At 35.5% G+C, this 18,059-nt stretch overlaps 1 protein-coding gene across 4 annotated transcripts; it reads left to right on the top strand.

Annotated features, from left to right (window-relative positions):
• The first annotated feature begins 6,949 nt into the window (after positions 1-6,949).
• LOC138323946 (uncharacterized) lies at positions 6,950-17,798 on the top strand. 4 transcript variants are annotated; one of them, XM_069268899.1, is made up of 3 exons: positions 6,950-8,437; positions 12,769-12,974; positions 13,125-17,798. In XM_069268899.1, exon 3 carries the CDS (start codon positions 13,133-13,135, stop codon positions 15,374-15,376), a length of 2,244 nt encoding a protein of 747 aa, XP_069125000.1. In that variant the 5' UTR covers positions 6,950-8,437; positions 12,769-12,974; positions 13,125-13,132; the 3' UTR covers positions 15,377-17,798. The 4 variants fall into 4 exon arrangements, with proteins under 4 accessions (XP_069125000.1, XP_069125001.1, XP_069124998.1 ...); XM_069268900.1 differs by lacking the exon at positions 12,769-12,974 and adding an exon at positions 11,180-11,389; XM_069268897.1 differs by lacking the exon at positions 12,769-12,974.
• The last annotated feature ends 261 nt before the right edge of the window (positions 17,799-18,059 follow it).

Raw genomic sequence — 18,059 nt, 5'->3', positions numbered from 1 at the left:
TATAGACTCACCTGACCAGTGCTCGAACAGGGCAGTGCTCGAACACCTATTTTTCGCTTCTCATTCCTAAAATCAGTCGATTCTTTTGTTTATGGTGCATAATAATTCTTGTGTGTGTTGACACTTTTCTTCTGTCAATAAGAAACTTTCGCTTAGCAGTTTCGTAATTTGAATATGAGCATACGACGTCTGACGGCAAATCACAAAATTGTTGTCGCCTAAACAAACTGCATCGCATGAAAAGTAAGAAGTATTCTAAAAATATAAAATTACTTTCACCTTTTTTAAAGGGACAATTCAGTGAGGCTAATTCGTTACATAACCACGAAGCAAAATATGACATTAATGTATTGTTCTACAGTCCTTATGAAACATATGACAAGAAATAGCGACAAATTCCACAACATTGTTAAGTATTTTGATTAATACCATTGAAATTCCAAATCGTTGATCAACACGATTGAGCAGGTACAACATGTACGCTGTTCCCTTACCCGAGTCAAAGTCACGCACGTAAAACAAATGCAATACATAACCACTGAGGAGTTGATGAAATTATTTTTAGACAAGAACATGCATCTAATAATGTTACCACAACTGTAAGAGCGATTTGAGTAGTTCTAGACAAAAAATGCTTTACTACACAGGCAAGGGTCAGGGTTCGGCATACAAGGCTATGTGTAATGGCGATTGAACATTTCACATACATTTGACTGCAGTGGTTTTTTTTGACATATCACAGTAAAACCAACTAATCTAATTTCCATTAGAACTGGTGTGTTTCCGAAATATGTGCAAGTTTTAATGAAGTCTTAGAGCGAATTGTCCCTTTAAAATGATAGCAAAACTTCTCTTCTTAAAGGAAAATAACACTTGCAACAGTTTTTCAGCATGAATAACGATAAAATGTTTTGGTTCACTTCCCGCCCCGTTCAAACGCGTGTTAACCCACGATTTCCGGTGTATTACCTACGAAATATTTGACTTAGTTTTTTGTCGAATATGAACAGGTTGTGTATTTAGAAAATATTTTGTGTTGCTGTTTTGAGAAAAAGAGATCTAAATATACCAGAATAAGTAGAAAACTTGTCATAAATACAATGTTTATCTATCTTTTGTTGTTGGGGTGTTCGAGGACTGGTCCCTTCTTACGCAATTTACGCCATTTTGACAGTGATCTTTGACTCGTTGTCGTAAACAAACCAACACGTGAACTTAATTTTAATTTTGTTGAAAATATTCGTCATAAGTCTGTCCTAAGTTACAATAATACAAACATCAACCATTGCTTACTATTTTTATTTTAACAGCCAAAAAACGTGTTTTTTGTTCGAGCACTGGTCAGGGGAGTCTAGTAGTGGCTAATGAGAGAGGCAATACTCTGTTGTTTAATACTGTGTATAAGCAACTACTTGTCATAAGTAAATCTAATGCAATTTAAAAGAAAATGCGCTATGAAAAGTAGTCCAAAATTGAAAGATGTTTGGGTATCGATCTGTTAATATCAGGGTATGCCTACTGATATTTACATTGTTTCAAAGTTCATCTGAAAATAAAGTACACTTTTAGAATGTGAATTAGATATAAGAAGTAATGAACATTGAATGTTGGGTGAATATTTAGTGCGGATAAAACTGAATGTGTTTATATAGGGATACTACTGGATGGATGAGATATATTTGGATATAGGAAATGTAAAACGAAGATAGACAGCGGAAATGTAACGTAGAAACTCCCAAGTTGTCATGTGAAGGAAGGAATAAACGAGGAATATATTCTGGAAACAGGAAACAAAAATGTATTCTGGTAACTGGAAATAAAAATGTAAAGTGGAAACAGGAAATAAAAATATATTCTGAAAACAGGAAATAAAAATGTATTCTGGAAACAGGAAATAAAACTGCTGTGTATACACGAAAAGAAACTCTACTGTGTATACAGGAATTAAAACGCAATCTGTATAATGCATACAGGAAATGAACCTGTTTTGCGGAAAGTGAAACTGTAATTTCAGAAGATCATTATACAAGAGAGGAGATGTTGGTACGAAACCAAGATCAACAAAACGTTTTGCCTGCCAAAGAATGTCATTTTGATACAATAACGATATGAAAGTGTTGACAGAATGGATATCTGATTGCGATAAGATACCGACCAATCAATAGTCAGGATATTCAGTATGTCGTACGGGAATAAGGTTTGTTGACATCACCTACACAATCCCGAAATGAAGACCGGCTAAAGTTTACTAATGAGGCAAGTATATTACGTTTTATTTTACTTATATCTATAATGTATCATACTGTATACCAACTTTCTTTCATGGCTACTAAATTTCGCGATTTCAATTTCAAAACGAGTTCGCGAAAATTAATTATATTAATTTATAATGATAATATTATTAATTCGCGGAGATTTTTTTTTTTTGCGAATGTACTCCGATCGCGAGATTTGCGAAAGTAAATCGCACGCTTATGAAAGTTGGTTTACAGTATACAAGTGAAGAAACTAAATTCCTGTAATTAGGTTATACCTTTTTCTACACGAACACATTTGTATAAACAACGAGTGAGAATTCATCTTGAATATGCAAATAGTTTTTGAATATTCAAATCTAAGCATGTTGATATGATTGAGAATGATAGAGGCTAAAGTTCTAAATGAGTATATTCACAGCAGTTTTCAAAATTTGATCCAAAAATACTTCATTTTATTACCAATGTTGTTGATAGTAACAAATAGGCACAACTGGAATTTACTTCCTGCTCTGATATTTAAATATGACCATTTGGATGAAGCGATATGAGAAAAAAAAGATTTCACGGTGAAATATAATGTAAATGTATTACATTATAATATATGAACTAATCATGATTATCGTCACTTCATACCTCTTAAATATCACAAACAGTGCTACTGATCGAAGACACCGATAACTTTTCGTCACATTATACCGAAAATAGATACCAGGTAGTTCATTTATATTTTGTAAATTTATTTTCGCGATCGCTGAACTCTACTGTACCTATACTGAAAACTAAATTGAGGTCTGTCATTGGAAAATATACACTTTAACTAAATTTTTGCTTTGGTTTTGGACTTTTCTTTCCATTCAAAGCCATTTGTCCGTCTCGAAAGCAACTTGTCTTTATCAATTGCAGTTATGAAAAGTTCATTTGTGAATATTGGTTTGTATGATTCATAAGTGTGTTCGAATAGTTTCATATAAAAATAGTATTAAAGTATTTTGTTTCTATATTTTTTCCTTATAATCAAACTGTACTTATATCTGCATAAGTACATGTCAGTATTTCTTTATTTGTATTAATCACAAATTACTGTATAGGACATTAAAATCCAGCTTTAAACAGTAACGTATATTTTACAACATACTTAATATATGACTGTAGAAATCTGACAGGATTATTATGTTTTTCTGTTTCATAAATTCGTCAAAATGCATCAAAGAAAATGTACTTTTCAGCGGTTTCACTTCACTGCAATACTTTAGATGATTTTTGCCTAAATTAGCAGTGGTAACGTATCTGTTCTCTTTGTATATATGTCTTTATGAAGTATTAGAAAATAAACGAATTCAATAACACGAATCTGCTTCAAAACTTGTAGCCAAAACTACATCATCGAAATTATCAAACGATAGATCAAAACTATTGAAAGCGGCGTTGATGAAGGGATGATTATGTTTGTACCATATTGGTAACGTTCGGTCTACATCGTTCTTGTCATTTAATTGGGGAAAAAAGACCCGCACGGCTGACAGGTAGATGTGATAAAAAGTTCGTCTGATATCATTGGCAAACGAAACCTCACTTGTCCTTTGTTGATGTTTTTTGACATGAAGAAAAGGAATAATTCATTCTCATTGTCCTTGCCTTCCTTCAGCTGAGAAACGTATCAGTCTTCGTCATACTTGATTGCCACAAACAACCATGAACTTACATTTTCTGACCATATCTAGTCTGAAACAAATTGCTACAAATGAAACCAAGTTCACTCAAATTGGAGTTAAACGTACTAAAGTACAGATACGTTACCAAATATGACAGCTACGTCATCAAATAAACAGATACGTTATTTCATGTTTATATATCACATTATCGTATCATTAGTATAACAAACATTCTAACAATATCTGGCTATAAAATATATTTGAATTAGTCGATGTAACACTATTTTTATTAGTTTTACACTAAACATTAGAGTTAACGGTACATCTTTTAAGAAAGAAATACGTGATCTTTTATACCAGGACCTGAACCCGATTCCCTAAACCCTATCATATTTTTTTTATCTTATAACTATAAACTAAAAAAATTACCTGCACCTTCACAATCACTGTAAATAACTGTAAATAACTCTTTTTCACAATCACGCCTCTGCCAATCCATACAATATAATCATCGTCATCGATGGATTTGTGGCACCAATAAGAAGAAGAACCCGATGCTTTACGGCACATGATGCCCCACCTATACGAAATGAGTGACCCTTGAAGCGAGTGACATCAAGCCCGCAGATGGACAAGCATTTGTTTTGTCAAAGAGTCAAAACGTCTGCGTGAGAAAGCGTCACCGTGCTTAGTTTGAAAGAGACAGCCGGGTTTGGTCCCGCGATGCTTTAGATGTCATTATGTATCACACTGGGCAGTGACTATGTGCTACTGCCTTGATAGGTATAGAATGAGATTTACCGCCTAGGTTATGTTTAAAATGTCGAAATATAATGAGTATCTGTTTTGGTGTATTGCTGTGAAACTTTAAAACTACATGCTGTAATCGAATCACCTTGTCATCATGTGAAGGGTAGCTTGAAAGTTATTAAAAAAATCTAGCTAAGGCTTGAATAGCTAATTAGAAGACAGCTGGCATAAGAGCTTATTATTGTGGACCTTACATGTTGAAAAGCAGAGGGACTGTAAAGTAATTATAAGTCGGAAATCAAGCGAAGGAGCTTTACGTGTATCACCTTGAATCGTTTTACGAACAAGAAAATATAGATCACTATACCCATTCAGCTTATGAATATGTGCTAAGGCTGACAGTTGGGACGTAATTGTGCTTAGTGCCTTGCCAAGTTGAAAGGCATGGGCTATATAAGGCCAACTGTATCCTGACATACAGGTAGGGTACAACAATGTCCTAGAACCTCGAAACAAAATTTCTCGAACGTCATTAAGGACTGATCATATAGTTTTCTTGATGTTGGTGCTGTAGAAGCACTTATGAGGAAGGACAAGGTTGAAAGAAGATATTTTGATCCACTTCGCTGGGCACTGGCGTAGGACAACTCTCGGATCTGGGCAGCAACATTTGGAACTGCTGAATCTGCAAACGAGACAGCATCAGTTACAACCCTTAATGTGTCTAGCGTTAATCAATATATTATGTCGTAAACATACAAGCATTAGACATCTGACCATTTTCATGACTATAGGATCATGAGAAAATTGAGAGTTAAGCAATGGCACCATGTTCAAGTTGTATCCGAATAGAGCCAAATGGCTATATTGGTCAACTAGTCGGTCCAAGTGAACACAGCTACTACAATGGGTTATAATTCGAGCAAGTTAATGTGTGGCTTTGAAATGGCATTATGCCAAACCCCATGTAACCACTTATTACCAAAACAGCCCCAAAACCTATCGAAGATGATGCATCAGTATACAGTTGCAATGTATTGGATGACTCCTAAATGTCAGATAAGAAAAACATTTCCCATTGAAATTGTCTAAAAAATGTCTCCACAGTCTGTTCTCCCTCCAGAATTCAGACGTATTTTATAGTTTGGCTTCTGAACTTCTACTGTTAAATCATTAACCTTCTGAGGAATGGGGGTCCTGGTAGTGCGACACTTGCATCATATTGTAAAATACATAAGATGACACATCACTGTTGCATCATATTGAGATCTAGGTATTTCATATGTACTTGCGTATTGCATCAATGGGTGAAGTTTCCCCCTATCTAATGTACATTGGATCGTATCCCTCGCACGTTTTACATTCACAAATACAAGTTTTTGCCACATCACGTCAGTATCAAATATCATAAGACTTTTGTGTATGTAGTCATGTTTACATACCATCTTTCCCTGATAATCAACACAAATTCGTCTTCCACGAGATCATAGTCGAGTTCGCTTCTCTTCTTCTAACATTCCGGCAACAAAGCACCATATATGCTGTTATCATCACCATCTGGCACTACCTACCTAATGGCATATTGGGGAAATCGTTTCTTACACACCACAATAATTATCCGACTTCATTCACCACGCTAGTATTTAGAAAAGAACTTTTGTCAGTATACATCGTGGTTGTATTTTGGTGTTCCCGTGTTGATAAATAAAACTTCTGTGTACGTTGAATGAGTGCTACGGGGCTCATTCGACAAATCGACACTTACATGAACGGTTAACTGTTACTGACGATAACTAACTTTCTCTTTCATAAATGATCTTATCCTTTGAATATATATTGTATATATTGTTTCTATATATAATGATTTTGAAATTTATCCTATTTATCAAGTCATGAGGGAAAAGGCGGGTCATGTGTTTGTGTATCGATCTGTTTATCTATACCCACGAAACCGGATAACTCATTTATATAAATCCAATAGTTCCTTGCTAAGGTATTTAAATGGTAAAAAAATCAAAAAAGAAACTCAACACTTTGCACATATGCATGTATATATGAGGGTATTGTACTGGTGTTTTAATCTTACATTGAAAGTCTAACGTCCATATATACATGTAAATGAAGCACAAGTTTAGACTTGGAATTAGATAAGGAAGTAATGAACATTGAATGTTGAGTGAATATTTAGTGCGGATAAAAGTTAATGTTTAATATGGGTACTACTGGGTGTACAGTGTATTGAGGATAACGCAAGAAAAATGAGAGTATGACTGAGATAACAGAAGATAACAGAAGCTATTTGGAAACAGAAAAGATGAAATGAAATGTTGAAACAGAAGGAAAATGTGGAAAGTTAGGAATAAACAAGTAATGTCTGGATACAGGACGTGAAAATAACGTGTATACAGGAAGTGGAACTGTATTGTGTATACAGGAAGTGAAACATTACTGTGGATACAGGTAGTGAAACTATTGTGTATACGAGAAGTGAAACTATACTGTGGATACAGGAAGTGGAACTGTATTGTGTATACAGGAAGTGAAACTGTATTGTGTATACAGGAAGTGAAACTTTACTGTGGATACAGGTAGTGAAACTATTGTGTATACGAGAAGTGAAACTATACTGTGGATACAGGTAGTGAAACTATTGTGTATACGAGAAGTGAAACTGTACTGTGGATACAGGAAGTGAAACTATTGTGGATACAGGAAGTGAAACTATTCTGTGGATACAGGAAGAGAAACTGTACTGTGGAAACAGGAAGTGAAACTGTACTGTGGATACAGGAAGTGAAACTATTCTGTGGATACAGGAAGAGAAACTGTACTGTGGAAACAGGAATTTAAACTGTACTGTGGATACAGGAAGTGAAACTATTGTGATTACAGGAAGTGAAACTGTTCTGTGGATACAGGAAGAGAAACTGTACTGTGGAAACAGGAAGTGAAATTGTACTGTGGATACAGGAAGAGAAACTGTACTGTGGAAACAGGAAGAGAAACTGTACTTTGGATACAAGAAGTAAAAGTAATGTGGATACAGGAAGTAAAACCGTTTTGCGGGTTTAGGAAATGAAACTGTAATGTGGATACAGAAAAAGAAACTGTGTTGCGGCAACAGGAAGAATCGAACCTGTTTATATATACGTACAAGATATAAAATAGAATGAGGATTCTGAAAAAATCTTCCCTTTACAATGTTGATACAGGAATAACCTTTTCTGTACAATGCGGATAATGTGGATACAGACAGAAGTGGAATATCATGCTGGTATATAGTGATCTGGACACGTCAGTAGACAGTGAAGTACGTAAACTGTCATTTTGAAGCATAGAAAAATACTAGTAACATGGTCAACATTAGATATAAGTTCGGAAAGTTCAGGGTTTGACTGATGAGAACACAAAGTACAGGTGATATGGATATGAAAAGAAGTGAATATGTTAATAAAGTAATAAAGAAAACACGTGTGCTAATCACATCGACTACCTTATTTTAAATATCACATATTTTCAGACGTTAAAAGGAAATTTCATAGATTGTTATACAGGAGAAGAAAAAATGGAACGAAATCGAAATCAACAAAAACGCCTTCCAAAGAATGACATTTGATAAAATTACGTCATGAAAGTGTTGACAAAATGGATATTTGATTGCGAAAAGATACCAAATGATCAGGATCCATGATATTTATAAAATTGCATACATGAATAAGGTGTATGGACATCAACTACACAATCACGACACAAAGAACAGCTAAAGTTTACTTACAAGTAGGTATATTACGGTGTATTGTTATCTACAACAACCATACACAATATTATCTTGTATTGGCATTTATGTTATAAAATCTGTACCAATAAATGCCTGAATGGGTAATTATTTCATCAAACTTTATTCCTCTTATTTGGGTTTAGTTCGATGTACTTGTCAGATAATTGTCAAAACTGAATTAAGAAGTTATAGTTGGGTTTTTTTTCTTTTGGAATACCACAACTCGTTTATATTGAAGAATTTTAATTTTAGTAAAACATCTATTCTAGCATACATGTTATTACATTATCGTCCCATAGAAATTTGTATGGTTGTGTTTGATCCCAAAGGCTATGCAATAGCAACAAAAGTTAAGTCATATATCAAGTTATACGATAAAGCAGATTCCATTATTGTGTAACAATAACTTTGGTAATTTGATAGGACACATTCTTTTGGGATGATGGTGTAAATCACTATTTGAATATATTATAATTGAACATAGTAGACTTCGATTTTACTACGGCCGGATGCATACCTTTCCGGATGAAATTTAAGTTTTAAAGAGCATATGAGAGGAACTTAAATGTATTAGTGCCGTGATTTTCATACTAACGAATAAATAAGAGTTTTTGAATGCATATATTATAAATTTACACGGGTAACGTAAGAGCTAAAATGGCTTATAAATAAATTATTATATTTACGTCCATAGTGCAGAAAAATGAGTGCACACGGTCAAATCAAGAAACCAAACCAAGTGATATCATTAATTTTAATGTGAATTCTTCAGACATGTTTTTTACCTGTTACCTGTTACCTCTTCTTAGACATCGTTATTAGCTGGTTCCAGCTAGTTGTGGCGCGTTTTGTTCATTTACTGAGTTATTGTCCGGTTGCGCCATATAAAAACTGGGGTAAAATTTACATGGTACTGAATTCCAGTGAGTGTTCAGTCGGTTTTTAAACGAGTTCAGAGTAGGGGCTTCTACTACGAAGTTTGGAAGGGAGTTCCACGAATCTACCACTCGCCGACTAAATATACTTTGTGTGACTTTAGTCCTGCTCTGTTTCTTAAAGAGTTTTAAACTATTACCTCTAGTACTAGCTGAAGACATTGTAAATAGCTTGTCTTTATCTAGTTTATCTATTCCATTCAGAATTTTATAGACTTCGATCACATCGTTCCTTTTACGTCTATATTCTAAGGTGGGAAGTCCCAACTTTTTAAGTCTTGAATGGTATGGTAGATCTTCAATAGAGTGAGCTCTTTTAGTAGCTCTTCGTTGGACGTTTTCAAGAGCGATCTGATCTTTTTTTAGCAGTGGAGACCATACCTGGGTTGCATATTCTAAGTTAGGTCTAATCAGGCTTTTGTAAAGGGTTAAGAACATAGTTATCTCTATATAGACAAATGCCCTGAATATTAGCCCCAGTATGCGATTTCCTTTGTTAACTGCTTGACTAACATGCTGACTAAATTTAAGTTTGTTGTCAAAAAGTACACCTAAATCTTTCTCACACTGTACCTTCTCTATTTGTTCATTTTGTGGGAAGGAATAATGCGTATCTTGTTCTAGATTACCTATATTGAGGTGTTTGCATTTTTTAGTGTTCAAGGCCATTTTCCAGTCTCTAGTCCAAGTGACTACATTGTCTATGTCTGCTTGAAGTTCTTGAGACTCAGTAGGGTTATTGTTGTTTCTAAAAAAAATAGAGTCGTCAGCAAATAATTTTATTGTGCTATGTTGGCTACTTTGGGTAGGTCATTGATGTATATCAGAAATAGAACAGGACCTAAGACACTACCTTGTGGTACACCACTAGTCACATCTACAAGTCCAGAAGTTTCACCATGAATAACAACTCGTTGTTGTAGGTTGGATAAGAAGTCTTCTATCCACTTCAGTACTTTTCCAGTGATACCATAACCCTTTAGTTTTTTAAGTAGATGTTTGTGAAGGACTTTGTCGAAAGCTTTACTGAAGTCTATATAAATCGAATCGACATTACTCCCTTTGTCTATGGCTTCTGTTCAGTGTTCAAGGACCTCCAATAGATTGGTAGTACAGGATTTACCAGATCTAAAGCCATGTTGATGTTCTGTGAAGAGATGATTCCTGTCCATATGATCTACGAGCTTGTCCCTAATGATTCTTTGGAGAATTTTGCCTGGGATTGAAGTCAGACTTATTGGACGGTAGTTCTCCACTTTGTTGTGATTCCCACTCTTGTATAAAGGAGTTACATTTGCAATTCGCCAGTCGTCTGGAATTTTTCCTTCGTCTAAAGATTTCCTGAATAACATTTCCAAAGGTTGTGATATTTCATTTGAAGTTTCAACAAGAAGTTTAGGATGAAAGATGTCAGGCCCTGGAGATTTATTAGGGTTTAATTTCTTTATAGTTTTTTCAATTTAACTCCTGTCGAATTCGATATCATCAAGTTCTGTTTGATATGGTCTCTCTTGGAAGTGTGGTGGGTCTTCACTTTCTGGTGGGTTAAAGACTGATCCAAAGTAGTTATTCAGCTCGTTGGCGGTATCATAGTGGTTAGTGGTGTTAGTACCATCCGCTTTTACCACGTTGGTTATAGACATTCCTGTTCGTGTTTTTTCTCCGACATATTTCCAAAAGAGCTTGCTGTTATCTTTAATGTCTTGCACTAGTTTCTTTTCATAATGATAGTGTGAACGTCGAATCTGTCGTGTTGCAGTGTTCCTGGCTCTCTGATACACATTAAAGTTGCTTTCTGTTTTACAGTGAAGGTATCGGACCCACTTCCGCCTTTTTTGTCGGATTGACTGCTTGGCTTCGTTGTCAAGATGGGGCTTCCAACGCTTCCTAGCTGGGGATGTCTTGTTCACGGGTATTTTTTCTTCAATTAGTTTGGTTATGGTTTCAACAAGAACATTCCATGCTTGGTTCGTTGACATGTCCTCAACCTGAATGATGTTTAGCCAGTTGACAGAGGTTAGTTCTTCGCGTATAGCGTCGTAATGCCCTTTGTGATAATTTCTCCTCTCCTGTTTAGTATGATGGTCACAATGTGATACACTCAGTTTAAAAGACAATAAAATATGGTCACTCCTTCCGATACTTGGAAGATAGTTAACATCGTTGACAATCTGTTCGTCGTTGCTAAAAACTAGAACCAGTACAGATGGATTTTGACCTTCCCTATATCTGGTAGGCTTTTGGATATGTTGATATAAAAAGTATCTCGAACACACTCCAAGAAACGAGTAGATATATGGTTTTCTGACGTACTTGTTGTCCAGTCAGTCCAATTTATTTCATGAAAGTTGGAATCTCCAGTGATCAGAACGTGTTTTACGTTTCTACTTGACACTTCTCTCATTAAATTTGTTAGGTAGGTGTACTGTTTTTCAGCTGTACTGTTGGGGCTACGGTAGATATTTGCAATAAGTAGCTTGTCTCCATTACTCAACTTGATTTCAACAGCTAGGTACTCTTCAAAGGTTGTTGTAAATTTTACTTGCTGGACTGTCATTTGTTCCGAGATATAAATAGCTACTCCACGTCCTTCGTTGTTGTTGATGAAGCATCTAAATCCAGGTATTTTATTTTGTCTAAACAAGAACTATTTTGTGTTGTTACTATTTCTATAAAGCATCATACATGTTTGTCCACGTCGCTGAATTATGTTAACATCTTAATTCACCAAACCTAATGGTTTTTAATAGATACATGTACACTCAAGTAAAGAAAGCAACTTCGTAAAATTGTACTATCCTCTCTCTTTCTGAAAGAACAATAACTTTTCCAAAATTATATAAAACGATAGAAAGAAATCATCATGAATATGGAATATGTGTGGACACCTTTTCAAATTAAATTATGTCGATATGAATGAGACCGTACAGAAACGTAAGTTCTAAATTATATTGACACTAGATTTCAAAATTTGATCCCAAATGTATCTCAAAATGTACTAGCAATCTTGTTGATAGGAACATCTAGGGAACAACTATGGGATTTACTTCCTGTTATGTCCTTCTTTGATATGGCCATTTAAATGAAGCGATATGAATTACATGCGTGATGTTAGAGTCAGTGGAATAATCATTATCATCGTCTTCTAATACCTCGAAAATAGCACGAACTGTAAATTGTTACCGATCGAAGGCACAAATCACCTTCGGTCACATTATACCGACAATAGAAAGTTAATTTATGTTTTGTAAACTTATTTTCCCGACTGCTTGATTCTGAGGCCAGTACTCTACTGTGGCTATACTTAACACACTTTGAGGGGATTAGTCTTTGCTATTTCAATTTGCCACACGGCAAAATATTTGGTTTGTTTTATTTTTACGTCCTATTAACAGCCAGGGTCATGTAAGGACGTGCCAGGTTTGTTGGTGGAGGAAAGCCGGAGTACCCGGAGAAAAACCACCGACCAGCGGTCAGTACCTGGCAACTGCCCCACATGGGATTCGAACCCGCATCCCAGAGGTGGAGGGCTTGTGGTAATATGTCGGGACATCTTAACCACTCGGCCACCGCGGCCCCCACGGCCCCCACGGCAAAATAGGTTAGTTTATTCTATGTTAATCAGTACGCAGGAAGATCACCTAATATGATGGTATATTGCATAATCTGCGAAAGCTATGTTAATTCGTATGGTAAATATTGTCTATGTAGAACTGGATATTATAAATAATGGATATAATTAAATTTTCAGATTTGAACATGGAGAATGAAGAAGATCATCCGGCAGCAAGTTTGGCCATAAGTAATATTCTTGATAAGTGCGGGTTTTCCAGTCAGCATCGTAGACTAATCAAAAGCTTTTGGCCATTCTTACATTTAATCACTGATATCGTTAATATCCATTTCGATATGCCAAGTATGGGTTTGGAAAACAGACTGATAGGAAGTGCAGGGGAAGGGCTGATAAGTATGTCCGCCTTTAACAATACTACATGTGATGCTGATGTGATGGCAATATTGGCTAATAGTGCTGCATATGAAGACAGAAACTCAACTGTACCTCAAGGCCACTGGCAGTTTCGGATGGAGCCGTGTAACAAGGACATCGGTTATGTTAGAATGAGGCTCGTGAAGGAGGGAAGTATATTTACTCTATTAGCCACGGAAGCCTTTTATGAACGCGAAAATGAAGATGTTCGTTATCTTTCGAATAAAATCCCAGACACTTTGAATAATTTTGGAGGAAACCTTACCAATTTGTGCCAGCATTATAAACAAACCCTGCAACTATCGGGTGTATTAATCGACCAAATTGTAACAGGACCGTCACTCTCCGCCGTCACTAGGGGAGGATTGAAACCAAACATATTTGCAGTAGATAAAGTAGATACGGTGATATCTATCCCTTGTCCCAAGTGGCCTGCTGTCGCGAAAGAATGGGCCGAAAGAAAGCGCGAATATAACTGGCCTTCTGCTAACTTTGTAACAGAACATGTAAAGAATGGCTGTTACGTCGTTCCGGTTGGGTGCAAAGAATGTGACCGTACTTATCTTGATTGGAGGTTGTCGTTTGTTCTTGTAGAACAAGCCCTGATTTGGGATTTTAACTCCACGCAACTGAAGTGTTACCTACTGCTTAAACAAATTAAAAAGTTTGTTTTTGAGGACAAAATAGGTGACATCATATCGTCCTATATCCTGAAGACAACTGTGTTCTGGGTAATAGAGGAATCACCTCCCGACTTATGGGTCCCTCACAGGCTTCTTAAAACAGTACAACTATGTCTAGATAGGTTGATAGCATCGGTAAGAAATGACTTCTGTCCCAATTATTTTATCCGGATATGCAACCTGTTGGCAAAGAGGTACAATACAACAGAAAAACATACCGTTCTAAGTTTATGCTATCATGCTAAAACGAATCTCATGACATTGTTGTGTGAAACACCACCATTCAATGAGATATTTCCGGAAAACAGTGTAGAGGAGATTGCATCGGATACAGTAGAATTCTGTGACGCAGATTTGAAATCTGAAGATGTATTTTCTGTAATCCTTACAAGTTTATTTAGTGGATTAAGTGAAAACATGAGGATGCCGTTAGCATGCCAACAGTCTATACATAAATCAATACAGTATTGCAATACGACAGTTGATAAAATCAAGAAAGCCTGTTTGAATCATGACTTGCCTCTAGAAAAGACCGCAAATGTAATTGCTGATTTGGAACTGATTAGTAGACGGCTTGTGTGGACACAAAATAACGTTTATGAGGAAACGACGTCAAACATCAGGTGTATCCCCGTGTCGCAACACAGATTAACTGATTACGAAGCTTTGATGGAAAATATCACTATCATCCATTTAAATGTTGCAGCCGGAAATACACACTTAGCTTATGACATGATCAGATCTGTTGTCGCGACACTGAAATGCAGATCTTACGTTCGATTGCGACTCCCATATGAAACTTTACTTACCGGTAACGCTTTTACATGTTTTTTAGACATCGCAACGAGGGGTCTTAATTTGATCACCGATGAAAGCGTTCAAAGTAAGCAAAACTTGTCAGACTTTCTGTTCTTACGATTTGAAATTGACGTCCTTCCTCAACCTCTACAGATGGAAATGCTTCCTCACACACAACTGAGTGTAACTTTCGACTTATCTTCTGGTATGCGGCAGATGGTGGCCATAGATCCTGCCGTGTACGCGTGCTTCCTCAAATTCTGGTGTGCAATGAAGCTGAAGCGGAACATCGATATGTTGGTTGCACGTGACGACATGGTATGGTGCTGTAGTCTTCCAGACATCACAAACAAAGCTGTGGCATTCAACCTGCTCGGGTACTGCCACAAACAACTGGAGGAATACGACTCTGCCTTCGGAGCTTTCTGTAGGGCGTGGGAGCAACGGCCTCAGAGTGAAGCCACCTTGGTCCACATTTTTGCCTTAGTCCATAGTATCATTCGACGTGAACTGAACGAGACGTGCCCGGACTAATTGCCAAATATGTTCAAATTTTGATACCGGCGGACAATGATAATCTAACTAGCATGCATGAAGTACCATGGTAAAGAATAACGTGGTTTTTGACCAGTCAGATAAATTAAAAAAAACTTAAAATCACGGCCGTCAGTGCTTATAAAAAGGAGACTGAAATCAAATAGTAGATCAGGTCAAAATAACACTTCTACAAATCATTTCTCTCTTGGGGTCGCCATGTTTACAACAACACAGAACGGTATTCACAAGTATGTTAAATACTAAGTAATCTGAGCGTACATATGCTCACCGATGCTGGATGTGGGATAAGTAATCTGCTATATATTTTAGTTAGTTACATCAGATATATACTATTGCCCTCTATAAGATAGATATTTTCACGATTCTGATGTCTGGATTTTTTTTGTGCTAAATATTTCGCAACATATGCAATACCCTGGCGTTGAACATGCGTCATTCATCCAACCCGAAAACAGTTGCCTTAATCCTCACTACAACTTTGATCGAAGTTTGGATATATTTGGATATATTAATATTTAACGATGTCTGTAAAAAGATAAATGATTTCGCTCATATTCCTCTGAATTTTTTAGATGTAGTTCAAAAATGGATTATAAGGAAAATGTCATGTTAATGAATTATATACAATTAAATATCCTTCCTAACTGGTTGGTAGTTTCTGCACATTCACTCCTATCTCTATGGGAATGTTGGACAGGGCAAAAATGGTCATTTTGGTCCAGAAAGGATAAGATGTCGGTAACCCAAAATGTCGGGCAATTGGGTTATATTAAGACATTCCCAATTAAATTATCTCAAAGTATTCATTTGAATAAGGCAATTAGGTAAATTTGGCAAAAGCATTCGTGATTTCTGTTGAGGACTGCATTCCTTGTATGTTGTGTGTTGTGTATACGTATCTGCATATTTTTTGGAGGCTCACAGTATATTGTGTATTGTGTCACTTTGTAATTGAGTACAACAAGCTTCACTTATTGTTTCAATGTTTATATTCATTACATCTACATCAAAGTTGTTGTACCTTTTATTTCACAGAATTGTTATCAGATAATAAATATTCCCGATATACTTATATAAACATACTTATCCATATCAGAAAACTTCTCATCTGACAAGAATATAACATGGAGTTGTTTATTTCACGAATTTAGCGTCCCTGAATAATAATTATCGAAATATAATTGATTATCTTTAAGTTTCTCATCACTGACCTTAGTCGACCGTTCGTATACGTGACCAGTGAACATGTGTAGCTAGCCATATCTAACGGTCAGTTGTTGTTTACCATAATGAATCTTGTCATGTCAATAACTTGAAGCTTGTAAGAATGAAACAACCAAAAATAGGGCTAAAAATATTTGAGCAGTTATCTTTTTTTTCATTTTAGCAATTGCTACGCTGTAATAATAGTCCAAGAGTAATTTTTGTGCAGCATCAAAATATTGTTGTTTTATGACAAATATAAATTATAATATAGTCTGTGATAAAATAGCACAGGATATTGTAAAGGTGTATGTAGTTCATGATATTTGGTCGGATGTGTTTCATCGGCAAAGGTTTTATTTTACCTGTCAAGGGTATGGTTGGCAAACTGGAGATCTCCAGTTGGTGTGTAACAGCAATGTTATCAACACAAATCATATATAAGACATTAGTAAAACATGTCTGTTGTAACTTTAATATATATGATGTAACGTCTATATTTATCACTTTGCAATTAATTTAACGATGCTCCACCGCTGACAAATGTTATTTTTTCACTATCAAAAAACAGGATCAGACGATTTGGTATTTTTCTCCAGTTACAAAAGTTACTTTACACCATTACCACCATTGGAAAGTTTGAGCTTCTAATTTTACTTCAAAATAAAAATATTAGAAATAATTAATTGGATTCCGAAAAAATTTCGTGGCACAATGTTCTATATAGAATTAAGTTCTGACTGCGCATGCACAAAAAGCAAAATCAATTATTTTATATTATTTTTTGTGTTAACTAGACATATATATATAGACGATTAAACACCAATTGTTGTTCAAATGATGAGTATCATTTATAGTCTGTCGGCAGTGGAGCATCTTTAATTTCAATATTTATGTTTTAATTATGACAAAAATTATGCTAAAATAAAATTATTGTTATAAAAAATCTGCAGTATTTCAGTAATAAATTGAAGAAAAGAGAAATCAGATACGATAAATGTTGGATTATTTGTTTTTCCTCACACAAAAAAAACAGAAAACTGGAGTTGTGTTGGAAATGTCTTGACCTGTGCAGGTCATCCTTTTAAAACTGGAGACTTTAATGTTTTGATTGAAATTATGGGACTCCCCAAGTTTGACAGGTACATTTTGTATATGTTTATTTGCTTTGGTGGTCACCACATTCAACTCATGAACATTAATGTATAGTTATGTTTGATTTGCTTTGGTGGTCACCACATTCAACTCATGAACATTAATATATAGTTATGTTTGATTATAGTTTTTTTTATGTCACCATTGCCCACTTTCATCAACATTCTTTAAATTTAAGGAATTCCTTAATTTAAAATTCTCCATAGCAAAGCATAAAGTTTTAAACGAGGCTCCCTAACTTAAGAAGTTTTCCATAAATTCCGTGATGCTTTCTTCCTAAGGAGAATTTTAATTTAAGGAA

Source organism: Argopecten irradians, chromosome 5, assembly GCF_041381155.1.
Source record: "Argopecten irradians isolate NY chromosome 5, Ai_NY, whole genome shotgun sequence".
NCBI lineage: Eukaryota > Metazoa > Mollusca > Bivalvia > Pectinida > Pectinidae > Argopecten > Argopecten irradians.
Note: the sequence above shows the minus strand (reverse complement) of the source record. Positions and strands in the feature narration are given on the sequence as shown.

Bases quoted from the DNA above. Each gene is read 5' to 3' on its own strand.
- LOC138323946 (XM_069268897.1), top strand. From the start codon at position 13,133: ATGGAGAATGAAGAAGATCATCCGGCAGCAAGTTTGGCCATAAGTAAT.